General features: G+C 41.8%; 1 protein-coding gene across 3 annotated transcripts in view; it reads right to left on the bottom strand.

Moving 5' to 3' along the window:
- Positions 1-9632: 9632 nt before the first annotated feature.
- The window catches only part of LOC132891578 (zinc-binding protein A33-like), a 134016-nt gene continuing 119180 nt past the window's right edge, over positions 9633-24468 (bottom strand). For 2 of the 3 annotated variants that reach the window (XM_060929286.1, XM_060929287.1), the window contains exons 6-8: positions 13125-13147; positions 12920-13038; positions 9634-10399 (exon numbers count right to left, since the gene is read on the bottom strand). In XM_060929286.1, coding sequence (XP_060785269.1) covers positions 9855-10399; positions 12920-13038; positions 13125-13147 — 687 coding nt within the window. In that variant the 3' untranslated portion in view covers positions 9634-9854. Of the gene's footprint in view, positions 10400-12919; positions 13039-13124; positions 13148-24468 lie in introns of all 3 variants that reach the window. The other variant, XM_060929285.1, reaches the window with a different exon arrangement.

The following is a 24468-nucleotide window of genomic DNA, read 5'->3' as shown; positions in this document are numbered from 1 at the left end:
TTGTTAAACATTTACACCTCCTTGAGCAGATGACCTATTCCCTACGGCTCCAAAAAGAAATTGGAGAGAGAAGGTGGGGGAAATGGTCCATTTACATGAATGACAGAACCAACAACATAGGTTAATTAGTCATGTACTGACCTGGGATGTAGTGGTGCGTAAACGCACATAAACGCCGTTTACCCACCTCCAGATTTTAGGAAATAGCGTTTATGAACCTCTAAATATAGTTTACGCAGGTCCAAGCATAGTTTACCCACCTCTAAATACAGTTTACGCACGTATGTCTCTTGTTTTATACAGATATTAAAACAGCTTTTCCGTTATTTTTCAATTGCCTACACCTAGTAGATCCTGCACAAGTTCTTGTGGGTTTTATCAACACTGCGTAGCCTACGCGTAGTAATTGTCTGTCTACCGCTCGCCCTCTTGCGGGAGCCAGCAGACTGCGAGATTCATTAGTCACTGATTACGTGTGTGAAGAAATGGATATTAGGCAAAATGTCTCAACACAGTGAGTCCAAAAAGAATCCTGAACTTCACGTTTTTAGGATAAACTCCCCATCGTTTTGGTTTGTGAACCATGCCACTAACTAACGTTAGGTTGTTAACTTGTGCCAACAAATTAGCCTACCTTTCTGGCAGACAAATGACGTTGACGTTGTTAGTGCAGTCTAAAGTTTTTGGTAATTATTATATCAACATAAATTCAGTATTTGTAGCGCATTGTAAGACAAATAGTTGTCATTTCATGTTAATCTCGAAGTCATGATGACAGCATGCTAGCTTCATGTCACGGACATAATATAGAGAACTTAGCCTAAAGTAACGTTAGGCAAGTCACTCCTCCCCGCCCTTCTCGGTGTGTGGGTGTGTGTGTTTATTTTTTAAAGAAGGCTATAGCATTCAGATTGGGCAGAAATACTTGTCCACATGATTGGTGTACTTAGCCGTTTTAATTTAATTTTACAGATAGTGGTGGAGAGACAGACAGTGTTGCGGGGCCAGGAGAAACAGCAGGAGGAGAGACAGAAGGAGGAGAGAGTGAGAGGAGGAAAATAGGGCAAAGAGAGGATGAAACAGGATCAACTACAAGAGGAGAAAAGGGAGGAAAAGAGAGAAGGCAAATGGATGGAGAATCAGATAGGCCTTTAAGAGAAACTTTGATAGAGGAAACTGAGGGAGAAACAGAGAGGAGAAAATGAGGGAAGAAAAACAGAAATAGACGGAACAGAAGGAAGAGAAAATGAGGGAGGAGAATCAGACAGAGAAGATGCAGAGACAGACGAAATGGAGGCAGAGGAAACTGAGACAGTATCAGAAAGCATCAGATGCCATCCACACATCTGGACTGAAAGTATGTGTAATTTGCCATTCTTACACACAGTCTTTATTTTTCTCTCTTTATTGATTATTTAGATTTCATAAACACCACTCTACTTGGTGTCACACACACACACACACACACACACACACACACACACACACACACACACACACACACACACAAATGCTTGGACTCACTCACACATGCACACAAGTAAACACACATGCACATTCACACTCACACACACAAACACTTTCATACACACACATACAAAAGTTAACATTCTTCTAGTGCAAGGTCTACTGCTGTGATATATCTGTCAGCTTATGGATTTCATATGGCCTACTGTTGGTATGTGTAATTTGCCATTCTTTCACACTGACATTATATTTCTCTTTATTAAGATTTAATAAACCTCAAACATACTTATTGTGTATCTTGTTTTATGAATGATATAGAGTAGAGACCTCAGGGAACCCTTGTCACACACATACATACATGCACTCACACACACAAGTACACACACATGCACATTCACAAACACTTTGTCATATACTCACACACACACACACACACACACATGCACTGTCATGCACACACACACACACACACACACACACACACACACACACACACACACACACACACACACACACTCCTATGTGTCAGAAAAGTTGTTTCATACAATACGCATCGTAGCATCCTTGCGTCATGCTTGCGTCAACTATGAATTGGCCCTTACAACGTCGTGGTCCCCCGATCCCAAAATTTATAGTTTACCCACCTCTTTTTTTACCACTACACCCCTGGTACTGACCGTGATGTGCATTTTCTTTGTGACCTCAAGTTTTTTTTTCTCCCCTTTGTTTTCCTCAATGTTGTCATTATGACAAAAATACCATAAATAAAAAGTTAAAAAAAAAATTAAAATTTCTCAAATTTCTTAGTATCAAAAGGCACATCGACATCACCTTGTTAACATGTATACCAAGTTTCAAATCCGTATCATGAATAGTTTTGGATATATGCTCCAGAAAGGAATATTGCTCTGAGAAACTAAATCAAAATCAATTTTTGATGTAAACATTTGAAAAATACTCTTTTTCAAAAAAAAAACCAAAATGGCAAAAGGCACCAGTTCACATGTTGCTTGATATTTATACAAAGTATCATGAAGATATCTTCAGTAGTTTTAAAGATATGGCCCGGAAATGAAAACGTGGCCGGACAGACGGAACCCGTTTCTGTATCCCCCACCAAACTACATTTGGGCAGGGTAAAAAAATATATATTCATGTTCAACACACAGACACACAAAGAGTTAGGTGTTTTACTGTATTGGACAGTGTACTGCATCTTCTCCCAGACACTGAACTGCAGGTTGGCCAGATGTTTTGCCACATGGATCAGTGCTCCTGAAAGCTCCTCTGGATGCTGCAGTGTGCTCTGGGCTCTGCAAAAACATTCAGGAGTCAGTGTTGCTGTGGGTTTGGATTCAGAAACACAGAGAATGAGAGAGACAGGAAGCACATCACTCACCTTTTCACTGTGTCCTTGTAGTTCTGTAAAACAAACATCAGTGGATATGATTTACATTTTTACACCACTGAAATGTGACGTTTCTGATGATGGAAAGAAGTTTTACTTTCTCACAGTATAAATACTGACTAATGATCCTCACTTCTAAGAATGAGACATCTTCAGCTCTATACAGCAACATGAACTGTATGAACACACAATGCTGGTACAGCGATAGAAAGATGTCATTTTACCCAAAACCTGACTCGACAAAACAGTTCCATTCTCAAGAAGGAATGAAATGAGCTTCATCCTCATGGAGGGCAGACCCGTTGCAACAAGGTAGGCAGACTTGGCAATTGCCTAGGGCCCCAGCCCTCGAAGGGCCCCCGCTGCCGAACGACTGGTTATGTATTCAATAGCAATGACAACTTTTTGAGCGCGGCAGCGCAGCGCCTAATGACACTTGTTGAAATACCCTAGTTCCAAGGGGGGCCCCCTAATGCACAACAGCGCCTCCCTACATGCTTTGGCCGAAAAGTGCAATGACAGTCTGTTGTCAACCCCTCAATGCCCATCTCCGTCCAGTCAAGTGGTTGCAGAGCTCATTCTCATCTCATTATCTCTAGCCGCTTTATCCTTCTACAGGGTCGCAGGCAAGCTGGAGCCTATCCCAGCTGACTACGGGCGAGAGGCGGGGTACACCCTGGACAAGTCGCCAGGTCATCACAGGGCTGACACATAGACACAGACAACCATTCACACTCACATTCACACCTACAGTCAATTTAGAGTCACCAGTTAACCTAACCTGCATGTCTTTGGACTGTGGGGGAAACCGGAGCACCCGGAGGAAAGGTTGCAGAGCTCCATGGCAAAAAAAAAAAACCAAAGTCAAATATGAAGCGAAATTACCCCCCAGGGAGCCAGAAGAGAAAGAAGAAAAGGGACGAGGAAGACAGAAAAAAACAAGACACTGGTAAGTGAGAATGTACACACTCATTAATACCAAGCGGGTCGACAAGCAAATTTGGTAGCTAGCTTACGTTAATGGTAGTTATCTTGTAGACAGTGTTTATAACAGTAATGTAAACGTTGTAATGCACAACAGGCTTACAAACTTGCAAGGATTGGCTAAAAATTCTAATATGTGCCACACAAATAGGTGAAAGACTGTCAACTTCTCCCAGATTAACTTATTGTGTTTATCAAAATGTCATGGTCAGAGTTAGTTTGGGACTATAACGTTGGGAATGGGGCATATTGGTGTAATATCGCCGCAGGTCAAGTCAGATTTTGGACATGATAAGCGAGAAAACGGTACTTCTTTCAGTGGGACTTAAACTCAGTTTTGTCCGGATCTGCACAGTCTTTGTTACCCCAGAATGTAAGGTAGGAGAGCCAAATATTATTTGCAGTCCATTACTTTTATGTATATCATCACGTTTTCAGTGAAAAAGGGATGAGAAATCATGCCTAAACTAATGTAGACCTGCTGCTTTGATGCCGTTCTTGCCCTCCAGCCCTCCTTGTGATGTCACGTTGCAAAGTATGAATAGTACTCTCCTCTATGTCAGCATCAGCTGTGACTAATTCAGCCACAAACAACCTGGAGAGTGCATAATGCTTTTATTTGCCATGTGACCGCCATACCTGTAAGCTTAAGATAAGATAAGGTTTGATAATTATTTATAATAATGTAAAGAGTTCATTTATTAAGTAAAAATCATAAGAATGATTACAATATGTGTGATGTTTATTTATTAAGTCTTCAGTGGGTAGGCGGCCATAAGGCCTTTCGTCGAGGGGGGGATAATTATGGGCCCCAGATCCACCTTTGCCTTGGGACCCCAAATAGCTTGAAATGGGCCTGATGGAGGAACATGCCCACATAAAAAAAATATATTGTTAATCACAAGAATCAACCTGAAACATGATGAACTGGTCCAACTCTTCCCATCTGGCCATTTTGAAAAAAAAAAATCCTGAAATATTTTTCCCCAGAATTTAAGTTGAATAAATAATACTATATATTATATAGACACGAGTGTTTTACTGGGAAATACGCCACTCATATTTTTCATACGTGCTTCATCCAGGATATGGAGAACCAAAACCGTGACATAAATCTCTATATGTGACTTGTGAGGAAATCGATTAATTGTTTTGATAAATTTGGGTACTTGTTGTTTGTGAATGTGTCTATATAATAAAAAACCTCAAAGATGTGAATTTTCTCTTCTCATGTTGAAAAACTTGCATGTTTCATACGAACTACATCATGGATCTGAGTGATGTATTTAAATATCATTGGCTGGTGTTGAGTGGTATATCAGATATATTCCATTCAGCTAGCATGATATTGAACGACTCGAAGATGAGTTAGCTGAATGGAATTGTGGCAGCGAGGGCGTGGTCAAGCGGCGGTCTGTGAACGGAGGGTGGAGTCAGGGAAGGTAAGTGGCAGAATCACTGCACCTGATGTGAGTTAACCTGTGTTTGTGTGTCTTCCCAGTGACCGCACCCTATAAAAGGAGAGAGAGAGCAGAGGAAGGGAGCTCTCTCCCCAACCAGACGACTTATGTGTGTGTGCATGTCTGTGTGGCTGGGAGAGTGTTAAGTCACTGAAAAGTGCTAAAATAAAGAGTTTTGGGAAACTCAGTTCTGGCCTGCCGTCCTTCTGTGCTCCACCCACCAGCTCAAAGTTCTACAGTGGTGCCGAAACCCGGGATTGGAGCACAGAGGAGAACAGCCCCATGGAGTCCTCCCCCTTCGCGGACCTGATCCACGCCCTCACCATGGCCCAACAGAGCCAGCACCAGGCGCTGGTCACCCTCCGAAAGGAGCAAGAGCAAAGGTTTGAGGCCCTGGTGCTGGCACAACAGGAAGATCATCAGGCGTTTCGGCACCACTGTAGAACTTTGAGTGGGTGGGTGGTGCACAGAAGGATGGCAGGCCAGAACTGAGTTTCCCAAAACTCTTTATTTTAGCACTTTTCAGTGACTTAACACTCTCCCAGCCACACAGACACACACATAAGTCATCTGGTTGGGGAGAGAGCTCCCTTCCTCTGCTCTCTCTCTCCTTTTATAGGGCGCGGTCACTGGGAAGACACACAAACACAGGTTAACTCACATCAGGTGCAGTGATTCTGCCACTTACCTTCCCTGACTCCGCCCTCTGTTCACAGACCGACGCTTGACCACGCCCCTGCTGCCACAGGAATATATTTGATATACTACAAAAAAAAAAGCCAGCAAATATTATTATTATTATTATTATTATTATTATTATTAGAATCATAAAACACGGGACGAGATGTTAAACAGTCCATTGTGCCAGTAGATGGTATGCATGAGAGAGAGAGGGATAGAAAGAGAGAGAGAGAGAGAGAGAAAGAGAGCGCAACATATACATACACATTCCTTTCGGTGTTCAACATGTCTTTCAAAATTCTTTCAAAACCTTCCGTATTTAATGAAGCAAACCTGGTGGCCATGTTTGTTTACAAATCTTCACAGTCGCTCGCTCGCGTGGAAGTTTTATGTCTCTGACGTGTGACGTCATGTTGTCTTGACAACCTTGCAACATCGTAAACCATATTCAACGCTCATTCTCCACTGGGTAGAGGGGTGTAATACATGTAGGATAAGCAATATGATACCAATATTGCATGCTATTAAAATGAGAACTTTGTGATTTTGAGTTGGTTCACTCTGCAGACCAAACTCGGCTTTTATTATTTGATTTAATAAAAGTCTAAACTTTTCTGTAACCTCTTGGACTTTGAATAATTTTTGCTCAGAGAGTTTAGGGTTTGAGAGTTTCCATGACGGGTGGCACGGTGGTGCAGTGGTTAGCACTGTCACATCACAACAAGGAGGTCCTGGGTTTGAGCCCAGCAGCCGATGGGGGGCCTTTCTGTGTGGAGTTTGCATGTTCTCCCCGTGTCTGCGTGGGTTTCTGCTGGGTGCTCCGGTTTCCCCCACAGTCCAAAGACATGCAGGTTAGGCTAATTGGTGGCTCTAAATTGACTGTAGGTGTGAATGGTTGTCTCTCTCTATGTGTCAGCCCTACGGTGATTGTCAAGAAAAGTTGATTCAAGAACTTGGGAGAGCTTCACAAGGAGCGGACTGAGGCTGGTGTCAGTGTATCAAGACCCATCACGAACAGACATCTTCAAGAAAGGGGATACAACTTTCGCATTCCTAATATCAAGCTACTCCTGAGCCAGAGACAATGTCAGAAGTGGCTTATCTGGGCTAAGGAGAGAAAGAAATGGACTGTTGCTCAGTGGTCCAAAGTCCTCTTTTCAGATGAAAGTACATTTTGCATTTAATTTGGAAATCACGGTTCTAGAGTCTGGAGGAAGAGTGGGGAGGCACAGAATCCAAGGTGTTTGAAGCCCAGTGTGAAGTTTCCACAGTCTGTGATGATTTGGGGTGCCATGTCATCTGCTGGTGTTGGTCCACTGTATTTTATCAAGTCCAAAGTCAACACAGCCATCTACCAGTTTAGAGCACTTCATGCTTCCATCTGCTGACGAGCTTTTTGGAGATGCTGATTTCCTTTTCCAGCAGGACTTAGCACCTACCCACAGTGCCAAAACTACTACCAAATGGTTTGCTGACCATGATATTACTGTGCCTGATTGGCCAGACAACTTGAATGACCTGAACCCCATAGAGAATCTATGGGGTATTGTCAAGAGGAAGATGAGAAACACCTGACCCAAAAATACAGATATGCTGAAGGTCACTATCAAAGCAACCTGGGCTTCAATAACACCTCAGCAGTGCCACAGACTGATCACCTCCATGCCACACTGCATTGATACAGTAATTCATGGTAAAGGAGCCCTAACCAAGTATTGAGTGTATAAATTAATATACTTTTCAGAAGTTGGACATTTCTGTATTGTAAATCCTTTTTTTGATTGATCTTAGGGAATATTCTAATAATTTGAGATACTGGATTTCTGATTTTCATGAGCTATAAGCCATAATCATCAAAATAAAAAAAAGGCATTAAATATTTCACTTTACATGTCATGAATATAGAATATATGAAAGTTTACCTTTTTTAATTAAATTATGAAAAAAGGAACTTTTTCATGTTATTCTAATTTTTTGAGATGCACTAGTATATATATATATATATATATATATATATATATATATATATATATATATATATATATATATATATATATATTAATCCAGAAAGTCCAGAAGCCTGGCACACAAAACAGACCTTTTGGTAAAATTCAAACATGAACTGTAAGAGGAAAACTGGATCGTGTTCGTACTCAATAATGGTCTCGAAAAAGACAGCGCTAGATTGTTTAGCAGAGGTAGCCGGATGGGGAAATTTGTCCATTTCTGTAGCCCTTGTTTTTCTTTTTCCCCCCAGGGTTGATCCATTAGAACAGCCGTAAGCAGCACAAACCATCAGCACTTTTGCATCGTGAGTGGTCGTTTGCAAAGAACCCATGGCTCCAGGTTAGTTTAGGCCAAAGATCATTATGTTCACTTAAATGAATGAGCGATAATGTACAGTAAGCTGGTTATTATCATGAAATACACCCTGACAGGGTGATGCAGGAGTCCAACACAAAGCAGAGAAGGTCTTGAATCACCCTGAAGGGGTTTTATTTTGCAATAAGAATCGGCTCACTATACATTATCCCATTTATTACACAGTTACGCACTAAAGAACTCAACAACTGACACAAAATATTGTTTTAAAATTATTTTATTGCTTATGGTAATGTCGTGGTCAAAAACAAGTTACAAGTTAGTTTGTAATAAAGAAAAAACAGACTGTAAACCAATCAGAATCAAGTATTTAAAAAGCTTTGTAATAATAATACAACCCCAATTCCAAAAAAGTTGGAACACTGTAGTGGGAAGGCATGGGAGAAAAATAAAATACCTAGGCCTAAATGTTTAATTTTTATTTATTAAAGACAAGACAGATCTTGTCATGTTTTAACCCATATGATACAGCAGCCAGGGATAATGGATGAGAGTTAAATATAACTTGCGGTTAAATGACGATAGAGAACATTGAGAAAATTGTTGCTATTCACACCTTTAATGACTGACTCTCTCACCTGCCTCTCTCTCTTCCACATCCTCTCAGTGATCACTTACACACACATTAAACTGAACACATCCCTGATACTAATCATGTAAATAACAACAACCACTGTACACATCTGTACAAATATATAACTATGCACATCATGAACATTTTAACTGTTAATACAAACATTACACAGATTACAGATATATTTATTTGTGCATATTTTAATTGTCCCATTATGCAGATTAACAGTGTTTAATATCAGAATGAACAAAGTGAATTTATTTCACTCAGAATTGATTTGAACTTGTGAATCATCACCTAATGCAGCATTAACATACAAATCCATCTGATCTTTACAAAACCACAAACTGCTGGTGGAGGGAAACTTAGAGCTTGAATTCTCCTCCACTGCACAGTTTCACACACACACACACACACACACACACACAGATAAACATTTCATCCAAGATTAACAGCAAACACTAACAAGTACAAATACAGAAGAGACATGAGCTTTCAAATTCTCAATTTATTTAAAACTAATTAAATACATAAATAAATTTAAATAATCTTTTCAGCTCATTCTGCATTTAAACACACTTTTGTGATTTTAATTAAATGCTATGTCGTAAGTTTGAGTTAATACCTTGTTATTTCAAGACAGTATATCATTAATTCACTTATTTTGACTTCCTCATACTTTCAAAAGCTATCATAATAATATATTTTAAGATATCTTATTATTTGAGTTAATTCATTATTTCAAGATATTCTGTCAATATTTTGAGTTGACTCACTTGAAAAAAAATCAGTGTGTGCTTCAGGGTTTCCAAAAGGGGGAAAAAAGATTAACACAAAGAACAGTAATCTTTTAATCTGCAGTATTTTATTAATGAACTGGAATAAAACAACATCAGTGCTAACTGATCTGATTCACTCTTACAGAGCACTCAAGTGGGAGGATCTTTAGAGGAGATTCTTTATGATAAACACATAGGAATGGCAGTAATTTATCAGTAAATTTGTGTGTGACAGTGTGTAAGTGTGTGTTAGTGAGAGGGTCGGAGAATGACAGTTTTCCTCTGTCCCAGTCCAGCTTCACTCTGATCCTCTGGGGTTTCTGTGCTACTGAGAGCTGAGTGACTGGATGTGGTGTAGAACCTGCACGATATTTACCACCATAATACCACACACACCAGATTCCACTTCTGGAGAATATCCCCCCCTTCCTCTGAGCAGATTCTGTCATCACACCCACACTCCACCGTGTACCGTCTCCAACTTCCACATCCCAGCAGTGTGTCCCTGAGTTAAAGCCCTCAGATCCCAGGATATACAGATATTTATCAAATCTCTCTGGATTATCAGGAAGTTTCTGTTCCTCATTGCTGGGTCTCACACTTTTCAGATCATCAGATACAATGAGTCCAGGATGAGCAGTGTTGGGGTCCAGAGTTACAGGTGCTGAAAACACACACACAGAATTAAGAGTCTTACTGCATGGGTGTAGAATTGGGTATGGATGGTAAGGGCATTTCCCGACCAATATTTCTGATTGAGGAAAAAAAATTGTGGTACACAAATGGTCCCTGTAGGTTTCCACTGGGTGAAACAGCATGCAAAATTCGCTCATGAATATTCGCTCTCAAACATTTTCACATAATAAGCAAAACAGCCTCCGCCTTCTGGATCAGAAATGTTTGGTTCCTCCCGCCTCTCTTTTGAAAACGTCCCATACCGAGAACACACATCCGCTGAACTGATTGGTTCTCGAGGGGCTTCATTTGAAAGCGGGGGCAAAAACTTTTCTCTGTAGAACCCTGTCACTCCCTCCTCCCCCTCCCCCCTCCGCTCTGGGCTCAAGACAACAGAAGGCCAATAATATAACAACCAATCAGAATTCAGATACAACAACCAATCAGAATTCAGATACAATCTGTTGCCAAGTAAAATTGTAACCTTTCAACGTATCAAAAAGGTTCTCGAGCCCTCGTCCTGTTTTACCGTTAGATCAATCACATATCAGCTTAAACTAGCATTCTAACACTAGTGAAAGATCCCACAGAAGAGAGCCGACTCCCCCTGCCAGCCTCATGGAACGCAGTGTTTAAGGCTCCGGATGTGTTTTACTTCCATTTATGAGGGAAAGGAACATACACCCTCCCGACAGTCAATGCGTTATTCGCTTGTGAAACACATTTGCAAATTGGTAGAATGAATTAATCATCACATGCAAGATTTGCAATTAATCAAATGAATTGCATCCATCCATCCATTATCTGGAGTCGCTTATCCTGTTCTACAGGGCTGACACAGAGACAAACAACCATTCACACTTACATTCACACCTACGGTCAATTTAGAGCCACCAGTTAGCCTAAGGCTAGGCTGACACTTGCACGATTCCGTGGCACGCATTGGCACGATTCGAGTCGTGCCAGTGCGCAAACTAGTCGTAAACTGGTGTGAAGTGTGCGTAAACCCGTCGTGACTGCGTGCCATGTCGGGACGAGAATTTTGAAATGTTCAAAATTTTGGTCATGACAAAATTTCGCGACCGGGTCTTGAACTATGCGCAAACTGTTCGTGATCTCGTCGTGAACTCGTCGGGACGATGCGGGAGGATGCGTGCCAGTGCGTGGAAGTGCGCGCCATGCCACAACTGTCACGAACTGCCACGAATAGTTCACGAACAGCTCACGTCGAGTTCACGAGTAGTTCACGACATGTTCACGAATTGGTGTGCGTCGCAGCGTGGCCGTGCCTTCCCACTGACACAGTCACGCATTGATGGCACGAGCAGTTCACGACTAGTTTACGCACTTCACGAACAGTTTGCGCATGGCACGAGCAGTTCACGACGAGTTCACGAGCAGTTCACGACTACTGCGCGACAGTGGCGCTCGCGTCGGTGCGGGGGTATATATAGGGCTTCCCGGACACTTCTCGCCATTCGCAATTTTTTTTCTTGCTTTTTTCTTTAATGTCTTTTATTTTCTATTCCTTCATGACTTTTTTTTGGGGGGGGAGTTTCGTTTCTTTTATTTCAAAAATGGAACAACTGTGGATGCAGCTCATGAAGCTACTACCATTCTTTCTTGCCAAGGGACAGCACCAGCAGGGGACATGTAGTAATGTGACAGGTAGTCTCGCTGATCCTTTGCATCCTTCTGGGTATGATGGCTGGTTAGAGGCAGCAGCCCCTGCAGGTGTCGGTCAGTCCTCCATCCACCAGGGATCAGATCATGTGTGTCCGGATCTTCGCGGTCCACTTCTGAAATTGCGTGTGGGTATCTGATGAGGATGAGGTTGTGCATGACACAGGCGAGCCCAAGTCGGCACGACACTGTCCGAATTGCGCAAACTCGTCGTGCCAATACGGGAAGTGCGTAAACTATGCGCAAACTATGCGTGAACTCGTCGTGCCAGTTCGTGAATGTGGACGGGCATGCATTCGTGAACTCGTCGTGAAATATGCGTGAACTAGTCATGAACAGTGCGGGAGCCTCCCAGTTCATGCCCCAAAATGACACGACTTGCCACGACAAAATTGTGGCCAAAAGTCGTGCAAGTGTCAGCCTAGGGTAACCTCCATGTTTTTGGACTGTGGGGGAAAACCGGAGCACCCGGAGGAAACCCACGCGGACATGGGGAGAACATGCAAACTCCATACAGAAAGGCCCCCTCTGGCCGCTGAACTTGAACCCAGGACCTTCCTGCTGTGAAGCAACAGTGCTAACCACTACACCACCATGCTGCACAATGAACTGCATATTATTATTATTATTCATGAATTATTACAGTTCTGAACTTCAAATTTTAAAAGTCTGGACTTTGGAGAGATGATGGATACTCTTTTGGTGGAACACAACAGAGCAAAATATTGCGACTCTATAATGTTGACCTGAAGTTGGCGCCACTGGGGGTTGGTATTGGGTTTATGTCCCCACCAATGTTAATACCAAACCTAAGTCATTGTCTTACTGTATTGGACGGTGTACTGCATCTTCTCCCAGACTCTGAACTGCAGGTTGGCCAGATGTTTTGCCACATGGATCAGTGCTCCTGAAAGCTCCTCTGGATGCTGCAGTGTGCTCTGGGCTCTGCAAAAACATTCAGGAGTCAGTGTTGCTGTGGGTTTGGATTCAGAAACACAGAGAATGAGAGAGACAGGAAGCACATCACTCACCTTTTCGCTGTGGCCTTGTAGTTCTGTAAAACAACAAAGCAAATATCAGAGGATATCATTTACATTTTTACACCACTGAAATGTGACGTTTCTGGTGATGGAAATAAGTTTTACTTTCTCGCAGTATAAATACTGACTAAATGATCCTCACTTCTAAGAATGAAACATTTTCAGCTCTCATCTCCTCTTCTATGGCTCTGATTGTGTCTGAAAGAGAGGATATGTCTTTGCTCAGCTTCTCAATCTTCTCCTTCATCATCTGACTCTTCTGCTCCTCTTCCTCTCTTAGTGCAGTGATCCTGACTGCCTCTTCATCTCGTAGAAACTGGTGAAGCTTCTCAAACTCCTCCTTAATCTGACGCTCTGTGTGTTGGGCCTGAATCTGCAGTGAAGAGGAAATCAAATGAAACATCACTGAATATGCAATGAAACAAAATATAATTATATCAAACCCATGTTATTGATTGTAACCTTTATATGTTCTGCAGTCTGACTCCATTTCAGTTTACAGTCTTTAAATATCTTCAGTTTCTCCTGTAGGGGCTTCAGTGCAGTTTTGAGCTTCTCCTGAAATAAATTATCACGCTGCATGGAGTCTCTGTGTTTTTGATATTATTTGAAGTCAGATGAACTAAATTGATTACAAAATAATTGTCATGATTATGAACAACAGCATTTGTTCACATGTGACCCATGAGTTCATATGTACGTTTTATTTACCTTACAGTCTGTTACTGCCTCATCAATGGGGCAGAGTTTGTGGTTGGTGTGTTTTTTTGAAGTCTGACACACCACACACACCGGCTGTTGATGATCCAGACAGAAGAGTTTGAGTTTCTCACTGTGCAGACTGCAGACTGTTTCAGACCCTGATGAAGATCTCGGACTTCTCTCCTGTAAGAAAGTCTCACACAGGTTCTTTAAGGCCAGGTTTATGGGAGGATCAGCCACAGATGACTTCCTCCTACAAACAGGACATTCTCTGGATCCTTTGGTCTTCCAGAACTGCTGCAAACACACTTTACACACACTGTGACTGCAGTGCAGAAGAACAGGATCCTTGAAGATTTCACAGCACACAATACAGGAGAAATCCTCCTCTGAAAAATTAGAAGCCATGTTTGCTGCTGTTGTTGTTCTCTCTTGTTCAAATGCTCAGAGTTTCACTTTCACTTCTGTGAAAAGTAATCACACCCTGATTTCAGGTTTCTTTAAAGTTAAATAGATGACTTTGTAGGTTCAGTTAATCATCACTTCCTTTCACTGTGCTGAAAATGAGACTCGGATTTCTCCATAAACTGAGAATAAATCTCAACTCACCAGAGCAGAACACTGCAGGCTGTTAATGAAGGACTTCAGTCGTGTCAGACTTGGCACTTCCTTAATAGGAGGAGTTTTCGAGAGACACATTATGACCTGTTACACTCCTCAGTTACATCAGAAACAGCACACGGCACTTACTTATGTTTAAGCACTGAGCATTAACTGTAATTTTGGGACAAATTTATCCAGTGATGAATTTCACTCTTCTGAACTGAAAATAATGTTTCACTTCTGGAATCATTTAAAGGGATAGTTCGGGATTTTTGACATGAATCTGTATGGCATCCCCATCAATAGTGTCGTGCAAACACACTGACTTACCCCTGACAGCATCCTGTGAGTCCAGTTCTTGTCCAGTTTTGGTCCAGACGAAAGTAGTCCGGCAAGTTTGTTGGGGTCACGAAAGTAAAACCTTTTTCGTCTCAAAACAGTATGTGTTCAAAAGAGTGATATATTTGCATCACAAAACCGTTGCCAAATAAAAAGTCAGACCTCGGAATCGCTTGGCACTATTTTCTCTCCCTCGGTATCACTGCGCGCTGTCATGTTGACATCTGCGCAGGAATCAACACCTTTCCCATTGTTTGGCAGTGATTAGGAGTTCAGATCAGCGGTGCTAACAAGCTAATTTGAGAGCAAGAACAGCGACAAATTTATCACCTTCTATAACCTATACAATAATATATTTGTGAAAATGGTGCGCACTTGCGACTATCCAGGCTGTAGCAACAAAGATGTGGCTGAATCTCCGCACACATTTCACCGTCGTAGTCAGACATGTTGTCGCTAACTTTGCTAGCAGTAAACAATGTAGTGATGTGTCGGTCGCGAACGATCCGGTTCAAAGAGCCGGCTCTTTGAAGTGAACGACGGGGGCCGGCTCTTCGGTGGGAGCCGAGTTGGGGAACCGAATCAGTTTTTTGTCCTTAGGTGCCTCAGAGAGAGAGAGAGAGAGAGAGAGAGAGAGACAGAGTTCAGCTCAGCTGAAGGATGATTGTCTATTTGACAACCATGATCATTGTTTTGTTGCTGTGAATTCCTAAAGCTCATGATATAAATTGTCGCTCATAAATTGACAGGTTCAGTCGGCAACCGCCTTGGCATGGCCAGATTAATCTGCGGTATACAACGAGACAGCAGTCATTATAACAGGAGCATATTTGCTGTTCCAGCAGCTTCTCATTACTGGTGGAGCAGAGTGCGGCACTTTTTTCTCTTTTTACATGCACTCAAGGTGCCACATATTTTGTTGCACATTGTTCTGTGTTTGTTAAAATAATTTCCAACTTTGCTTCATAGTTTCTTAGGCCTGATTTATACTTCATAATTTATTTTGTGGCATTTTGTTCAAGGTCGAGTGTGAAATAAAGCCATAAAGGATAAACAGTTGATGTCTTCTGTGTATTTTATATTGGTAATATAACACAGTTTTGCATTATGTTTGTGAGAAAATAATTTATTAATTGGTAAGTAAGTTTTATTTCTATAGCTAGAACATTGTTACACTGCTATACTTTACAAAGCTTTACAATGGCTACAAAAACTAAAAAATAAAATGGAAAACATCCTATTGCTAAAATATAAATAATAATGTAATTAATTAACTAGTTAATTGCAGCAATTAAATCAAAAATAAAATCTCAGGAGCTGTTTGGGAGCCGAAAGAGCCGGCTCCTTATAGTAAGAAGAGCCAAAAGAGACGGCTCCCGAAAAAGAGCCGAAATTCCCATCACTAAAATAATGAATGAAACAGCCGTGGCTGTCACCTGGCGGCAGCGCGCAGTGATAAGAAGGAAGAGAAAATAGTGCCAAGCGATTTCGAGGTCTGACTTTTTATTTGGCAACGGTTTTGTGATGCAAATATATCACTCTTTTGAACACATACTGTTTTGAGACGAAAAAGGTTTTACTTTCGTGACCCCAACAAACTTGCCGGACTACTTTCGTCTGGACCAAAACTGGACAAGAACTGGACTCACAGGATGCTGTCAGGGGTAAGTCAGTGTGTTTGCACGACACTATTGATGGGGATGCCATACAGATTCATGTCAAAAATCCCGAACTATCCTTTTAAAGTCGATCTTGCAGTTTCGGACACAAGACCCAGAATGCTCTAATCATCAGTGGGATGAACTGGATCTCAGTCAGAAGAGTTATAAGCTCTTATAAACAGCAAATGATACTGCACCTTATCCTCAGACCTGAATAAGAAAGACACCCACCGGAAACAGCGCAATGGCAAATAGTCACACACTGTACTGAGTTTATAGTTTTTAATAATATTTACTCTACATAACACAGTTGATGCAAATCCTGTAGTGCTACAACTGATGCAAGATGTTGATCATAAATGGAAAATATTTACCAATATTGAATGGCAAATGATATTCATCATATTTGTATAATATCGTCTGATATTTTGTTGCATTAACCGTTTTATAGAAGGGGGTCAGTTGTAACATGTTTCACATTTTCTTAAAAATACAAACCTCATTTCCAGAAAAGTAGGGATATTTTCCAAAATGCAATAAAAACAAAAATCTGTGATTTGTTAATTCACATGTATCTTTATTTAACTAACAAAAGTACAAAGAAAAGATATTCAATAGTTTTACGGACCAACTTAATTGTCTCATCTCATCTCGTTATCTGTAGCCGCTTTATTCTGTTCTACAGGGTTGCAGGCAAACTGGATCCTATCCCAGCTGACTGCGGGCGAAAGGTGGGGTACACCCTGGACACCTTAAGTCGCCGGGTCATCATAGGGCTGACAAATAGACACAGACAACCATTCACACCTACGGTCAATTTAGAGTCACGAGTTAAACTAACCTGCATGTCTTTGGACTGTGGGGGAAACCAGAGCACCCGGAGGAAACCCACGCGGACATGGGGAGAACATGCAAACTCCACACAGAAAGGCCCTCGCCGGCCACGGGGCTCGAACCCGGACTGTCTTGCTGTGAGGCGACAGCGCTAACCACTACACCACCATGCCGCACAACTTAATTGTAGTTTGTAAATATAAATGAAGTTAGAATTTGATGCAGCTTAATTGGTAACATGATTGGGTATAAAAGGAGCAGCACCAAAGGCTCAGCCTTTGCAAGCAAGGATGGGTTGTGGCTCACTCTTTGTGCCAAAATTTGTGAGAGAATTGCTAGTTATTAAAAAAAAATTCTCAATGCAAGATTACAGAGAATTTAACTCTTCCAAAAACGACAGTACATAATATTTTGAAAAGTTTTAGGGAATTCGGAGACATCACAGTGCATAAAGGGTGAGGTGGGAAACCACTGTTGAATGTGCGTGACCTTCGAGCCCTCAGGCGCCACTGCCTGGGAAACTGTCGTGGTAATATGACAAATACAGCCACATGGGGGCGGCACGGTGGTGTAGTGGTTAGCACTGTCGCCTCACAGCAAGAAGGTCCTGGGTTCGAGCCCCGGGGCTGGCGAGGGCCTTTCTGTGTGGAGTTTGCATGTTCTCCCCGTGTCCGCGTGGGTTTCCTCCGGGTGCTCCGGTTTCCCCCACAGTCCAAAGACATGCAGGTTAGGTTAACTGGTGACTCTAAATTGACCGTAGGTGTGAATGTGAGTGTGAATGGTTGTCTGTGTCTATGTGTCAGCCCTGTGATGACCTGGCGACTTGTCCAGGGTGTACCCCGCCTTTCGCCCGTAGTCAGCTGGGATAGGCTCCAGCTTGCCTGCGACCCTGTAGAACAGGACAAAGCAGCTAGAGATGATGAGATGAGATGAGATGAAACGAGCTTTGTGTGTGTGCTTCTGCTATCTAAGTAACAAAGCAAGGGTTAGCAAAGCTTGCAATTCTGTCTTGGTGAACTGCTACACTGTCGAATTTCAGTGCTAGCTGGTGCGATGCCCATGGCGACATAACCTACAGTTTGGTTTTGAATATTTGACATTCAAATACATTTAAGCTGTGATGTAAATCACAGATTCTTCAAACAATTTTTACTGTCTTCATGATAATCCAGACTATACTGCAAGACAGTAAATTAAACAAAATCATATGATTTTCTACTATCCTAAATATTACTATATCACAAGTTAAATGCTCTTTTTAAATAAGTCCAATTTTAAATATTCAATTCCAACCAATTCATCATTGGCACTAAATGTAAGCCTATGTTTTATGTGTACAGCATGTTTTATTTAGCAACTTAAGCAAATTGGTAAATGTGATGCACTGTTTGTAAGTAATGTGTGGGTGAGTTAATTTGTGTTCAGTTTGACTAAATATAGTGTCCTTTTTTTGTCTGTTTCAGAGAAAGCATCCACACCATGTTCAAAAATACATCGAGCTGACCACAGCAAAGTGGAAAAGGGTCAGTGGAGCATCCACCACCAGCAAGCAGGCCACGTTAACACAGTCCTTGACCATGACGCCTCAGAAGAGAATTGACAAGGCCGTCGTTAAATACGTTGTACATGGGCTTCAGCCATTTTCTGTAGTTGAGCAGGAACCTTTCAGAGAATTAGTTAAGGACCTTGTCCCTAATACCAAAATGATGTCCCGGGTGACTCTCACCTCCATTATTGATGATGGCTTCAAACAAATGAAAACGGCTTTGACTGAGGCAATGAAGGGGGTCGACCACATTGCCACTACTACCGACTGTTGGTCTGTCAGAAGGCTAGGCTTCATCGGTGTTACTGCACACTGGATTGACCCTGAGACTCTTCAAAGATGTTCAGCAGCCTTAGCTTGCAGACAGTTGAGGGGTTCACACACATTTGACCTGCTAGCCAATGCTCTGAATGACATACACGCGGAATTTGAGATTCGAGGCAAGATTGTGGGGACGACCACTGATAATGGTTCGAACTTTGTCAAGGCTTTCCGAGTGTTTGGGGAAGATGAGAACAACAATGCGGAGGGAGTTGAGGAAGCTGAAGAGTCTGCACAGTCTGAAGAGGAAGACAATGGTGGAGTGGATGAGGACGAAGATGTACAGTACGTTGATACGGCAGCTCTTCTAAATGAAGATGATGGCTTTGAATTTCAACTACCGAGACACCGACGCTGTGCTTGTCATATCTTAAATCTAATCGCTAGTGAAGATTCCACAAATGCAACCTCCAATGATGCATACAAAAAGCTGCACCATGCAACGTTTGGCAAGTGTTACGGCCTATGGAACAAATGTGGAAGATCCACACTTGCAGCTGAGATGATTGAAGATGTCTGTTCCATTCAGCTTCTAAGACCAAATAAAACAAGGTGGAATTCCTTGTTCATGGCCGTGGAACGCCTACTCCGGATTAATAAAGAGAAGGGAGAGGGGGCCCTAAGAGCTATTGCCACCGACCTGAAGGTCCCAATGTAAGTAGACCTAAGAATTGTATGTTTTTTTATTAAAGTAAGTATGGAATAACAGATACAGATAAACAAAACAGATTTCCAGTGTTTTTTGTTTTTCATCATAGGTGCTATTTTTTTCACATTGTATCAGAACTGTGAAATTTCTATTTAGTGTTCATGTATAATTCTTGGTTCCATCTAACAAATATCCGGGTGTCGTGTGTGTTCTTTTTTTTGTCAACACAGGTTCAACCCAGCAGAACTTGCATTTCTCACTGAATATGCTGCTGTAATGAGCCCTGTCGCCCAAGCAACCAACATACTGCAAGCAGAGACCAACGCACAAATGGGGGTGGCTACTTCCTACAATCCACCTGCTGACGGTCAAACTCGACAAGGTCAAGTTGCAGCTGAAGTACTGCAGGCCTCTTGTTGATGCTCTACAGTCTGGAATTCAGAACTGTTTTGGGCACATGTTCAGGGATGCTGAGCTGGTTGCAGCTGCAATTCTTCTTCCCAAATTCCGAACGACATGGACGAAGGACGACGCTACCATCAAAATGGGTAAGGCATGCATATAGTTAAGTGTGTTTGTGTCTCGACACTTTGTAATATTAACAGTTTTGCATGTTTGTTGTAGGTGCATGAAATTGGACAATGAATGAGTGCAAAAAAATTAATTCAAATAATACTTTAATGTTTCACTTCCTTAGGCTGATATCACAACATGGTAGAAGGTTGCATCGCATCATTTAAGTACTGTAACTTTCTATATTTCAGGAATCGATTACATCAAGCAGCATATAGAGGATCCCTCCCTCCAGCTGGGTGTGACCAGGTCGAGTTCATCAGATGAGGATGACTTCTTCTCGTCCCTGCAGGTGTCGAAGACCCAAGATGGTGCCAAACAGTTGGATGCCTACTTGTCCTGCTCAGCTGACCACATGGACTTGCTGAAGTCCTTCCCTTCTGTTTGCAAGCTGTCTGTCAAGCTCAACACGCCACTGCCAGCATCAGCAGCATGCGAAAGGCTGTTCAGCATAGCAGGGCTTGTTTTCAGCCCACGAAGAGTACGGCTAAATTCTAGGCATTTTGAAAGCCAGCTGCTTTTGAAGATGAACAGAAAGTTTTACAGTTTCAAGTGATGGCGGGGGTTATGTGCAAGGATAACCTCAAAGGAGGTTTAAGTTAGAGGGGAAGAATAAAAAGGTCAAGGGCAAAAGTGTGTATTGGGGATGGGGAAGTGGGGCTTGAATGTGCAAAAAGAAAATCTGTTGGTGCTATGTTAAATGTTAAGATTTAGTTTATAAAGTGCAATAACGGTAGTAGCTCTTTTTGTTTTATATTTTGTCTTGATGGTGTGATGTACGCCTCATTTTCAGTACTATTTTATTTTTCAAAAAAAGGTTTCAAACTGTGGTCATCCTCTTCAGATGCCAGATAAGCTTCAGTTTTTTCCAAATTACTTTTTTCTTTTGATTTATGACAGTAATTGGTCGTGTATGCACCTCCATAGTTTATAAAGTGCAATAACAGTAGCAGCTTTTTTTTTCTTAATGGTGTGATGTATGCCTAAATTTCAGTACTTTCTCTTAGTTTAAAAAACAAAGGAAAAAAATGAGAAAAGTGTCAAAACTGTGGTCTCCATCTTCAGATGCCAGATAGGCAGCTTCATTTTTCTCCCAATTTATTTTTTCTTGTTTATAATGGTTGTGTGTGCACCTCTATTTTCAGCAGTGTAACTGCTTGTCATGAACCATTGGTGACAAATTACCTTCAGTTTACCAAAATATTACAAATTCAGATTGCCTTTGCTTGTTTACTTTTACGTGTACTTTTAATTACATTACTTGAGTACATTTATTTTTGCATTACTTGTCATACTTAAGTGCAAGAAATGTCAGATACTTTAAGACTTATAGCTCAAGTAACATTTCAGTCAGTGACTTTGACTTTTACCAAAGTCATTTTTGGAAGGGTACCAATACTTTTACTTGAGTGTGATTTCCCAGTACTTTATACAACCCTGCAGTTCTGGATATACAGGTTGGGTTAAAATGTTTAGTTTTATTAAAACACTTTGAGGCAGAAAATTTGTCAGGACAAAGTGAACTTAAAAACCATCGAGCAGGCACAGTGCAGGTGATGAGCAAATAGACAGGGAGAGACTCGATAATGATCACAAACCAGGATATCAAACACAGAATAAGCAGCTCACTAACGTCCCGAGTAAAGACCAAGTGTGAGATTTCACAGTGATTAATTGAAATCAAGTGATTGTGAATGTGATGTGGTCGGTACTTTTGAGAATCATGGCAGTTGGAGTTTGTGTTTTCAGTCGAAGGAGACGAGACAGATCTTGTCATGTTTTGACCCACATGATACAGCAGCCAGGGATAATGGATGAGAGTTAAAGGCATCATGCGGTAATTTCAGCAATCAGGCTATATCATGTGTCAAAATGTCGGGTTTGGTGGGTTATTCAAGCCCCTCGGTTTCCCGCGATCTCAGTGTCACGATGCGCCCGCTACAAGCATTTAAAGTTGACGCGCACAGCCAAATTTAGGCAGCCAGCCGTTAACTAGGTCAACTTATGTGTGACGTCATACCAGTAACCTCCCTTGGGTGATGCTGGCCTGTCGCCATGTTTTCTCTATAGCGTGCGTTTACCAGAGTTGTTTACATTGCGGATTTTGTGGATTTATTCAGTTTGTGGATAGTTTTGAACACTCAAAACACTATGAAATGTATTAATATTCTGTGATACAAAATGCCTAATCGGTGTATTGTGTTTGGCTGTAACAACGAACACTGAACACTATTTGTGACTGTTATCAATGGATCTGATTTCAAGGTCATGGCTAGGTATTGATAAAAAAAAATATTTTTTTAAAAACACATTGTGGCAGCGGGGGGCGTGGTCAAGCGCCGGTCTGTGACAGGAGGGCGGAGCCAGGGAAGGTGAGTGCACTCGCGAATCCGCATGGGAGTGAACTGAAATTCACCGCTGCCTGTCTATAGTTGAAACGAGCTGTCAATCAAAGAAAATATCCGGCCGCTTTCACCAATCACCAGTCTCCTCGCAGAAAGCTTTGCCATGTCCCTCCCACTGTGAGGCTGGAAGTCCGTGGGGCGGGCGTTTTCGCAGTATTTGTCCAATAGCCGTCTTGCATTTTGAGATTGACAAGCGCATAGCTCCCAAATGCCATTGAAGTCCACTGAGGCTGGGAAGCCGTGGGGCGGGCGTTTTCGCAGTATTTGTCCAATAATCGTCTTGCATTTTGAGATTGAAAAGTGCATAGCTCCCAAATGCCATTGAAGTCCATGGGCTGCATCGCCCTGTCACGAGGGGGAAAAACTCACGCACACATTAGGCGATCTGGGGAAAGTTATAACGGAATGATTTCGCACTGTAGTTGGGTTGAGCACATATATTTCTATGATTCTGGATCTGAAATAGCAATGTTATAAGGTCGGCTATAACATAAGCCTAGCTCAATTCATCCTACACGATGTTCGTCATTTTTAGAGGAGCCTGAGCCTCCCTCGTTGTCTTAGAGCAATCGCCCGTGGCTGACACATAGACACAGACAACCATTCACACCTATGGTCAATTCAGAGTCACCAGTTAACCTAACCTGCATGTCTTTGGATTGTGGGGGAAACCAGAGCACCCGGAGGAAACCCACGCAGACACGGGGAGAACATGCAAACTCCACACAGAAAGGCCCTCGCCGACCACGGGGCTCGAACCCGGACCAGGGTCGGACTTACCATTAGGCAAACCAAGGCGGTTGCCTAGGGCCCCCAAAATTTGGGGGCCCCTAACAGTCAGCCCCGTCACGGTAAACACCAAACAATATATATGTAATCTTAATTTGTCTCTGATATTAAGTAGTCAATGATATAAATGGAAAAACACACCAAAATAGCATCAGAATATCGAATTCATGTGTATATAGTATTTGTCCCAGCACACACACACACACACCCTGGTTGTTTTACATTGGACTAGTCCATGATCTGATGACGTAGACAGGTGCGCGACGGAAATTCAAACCAAAGCAGAGGGAACTGTAAACAAGATGAAGTGCAGTTATGAGAGTGGTTGCGCTAAACGAAAAAAAAAGGGCATAAAGCAAAAAGAATGCAGCTGCACTTCTGAAACTAACTACATTTTTCAAATTACATTTTTTTATGTATAATCTGGAATATCAAGAGTAGTAGCTGAAGTAGTCTGTTTATTTATTTATTCAAATCAATCTAATTATTATAGCTGTCGGTCAAATATGCAACCTTTTTCAAGAAGCAACTTTAAAGCAATCTTTTTATTGTTGCAAGTTAGAGCACAAGTGGATATTGATTCAAATTGTGACTGAGGGGGAAAAAGGTATCAGTCATAGCTTGACGGTTTTAGTTGCAGCGGCATCGTGGCAGCAGTTGACTTTCTACCACTTTTACACTCTTTTCTGGAGACCAGAAAGACAATAACAATAGGATTATATAGATGATGAAGGCCAGGAGAAGTACATGGAGAAGAGACAAGCAAGAAAGGCACAAAGGAGAGAGGGAGACCTGAAACATAAAGGCAAAACAGACACACAGATGAAGAAAAACAGGGACACAGACAAAGAAATGGAAGACAGGGACAAAGAGAAGGTATTCATTTTAACAATACATTTTGGGTATTTATTTC

The sequence above is a fragment of the Neoarius graeffei genome, chromosome 9 (assembly GCF_027579695.1).
Source record: "Neoarius graeffei isolate fNeoGra1 chromosome 9, fNeoGra1.pri, whole genome shotgun sequence".
Taxonomy (NCBI): domain Eukaryota; kingdom Metazoa; phylum Chordata; class Actinopteri; order Siluriformes; family Ariidae; genus Neoarius; species Neoarius graeffei.
The sequence above is the reverse complement of the archived record's forward strand: the minus strand, read 5'-3'. Positions and strand labels throughout refer to the sequence as shown.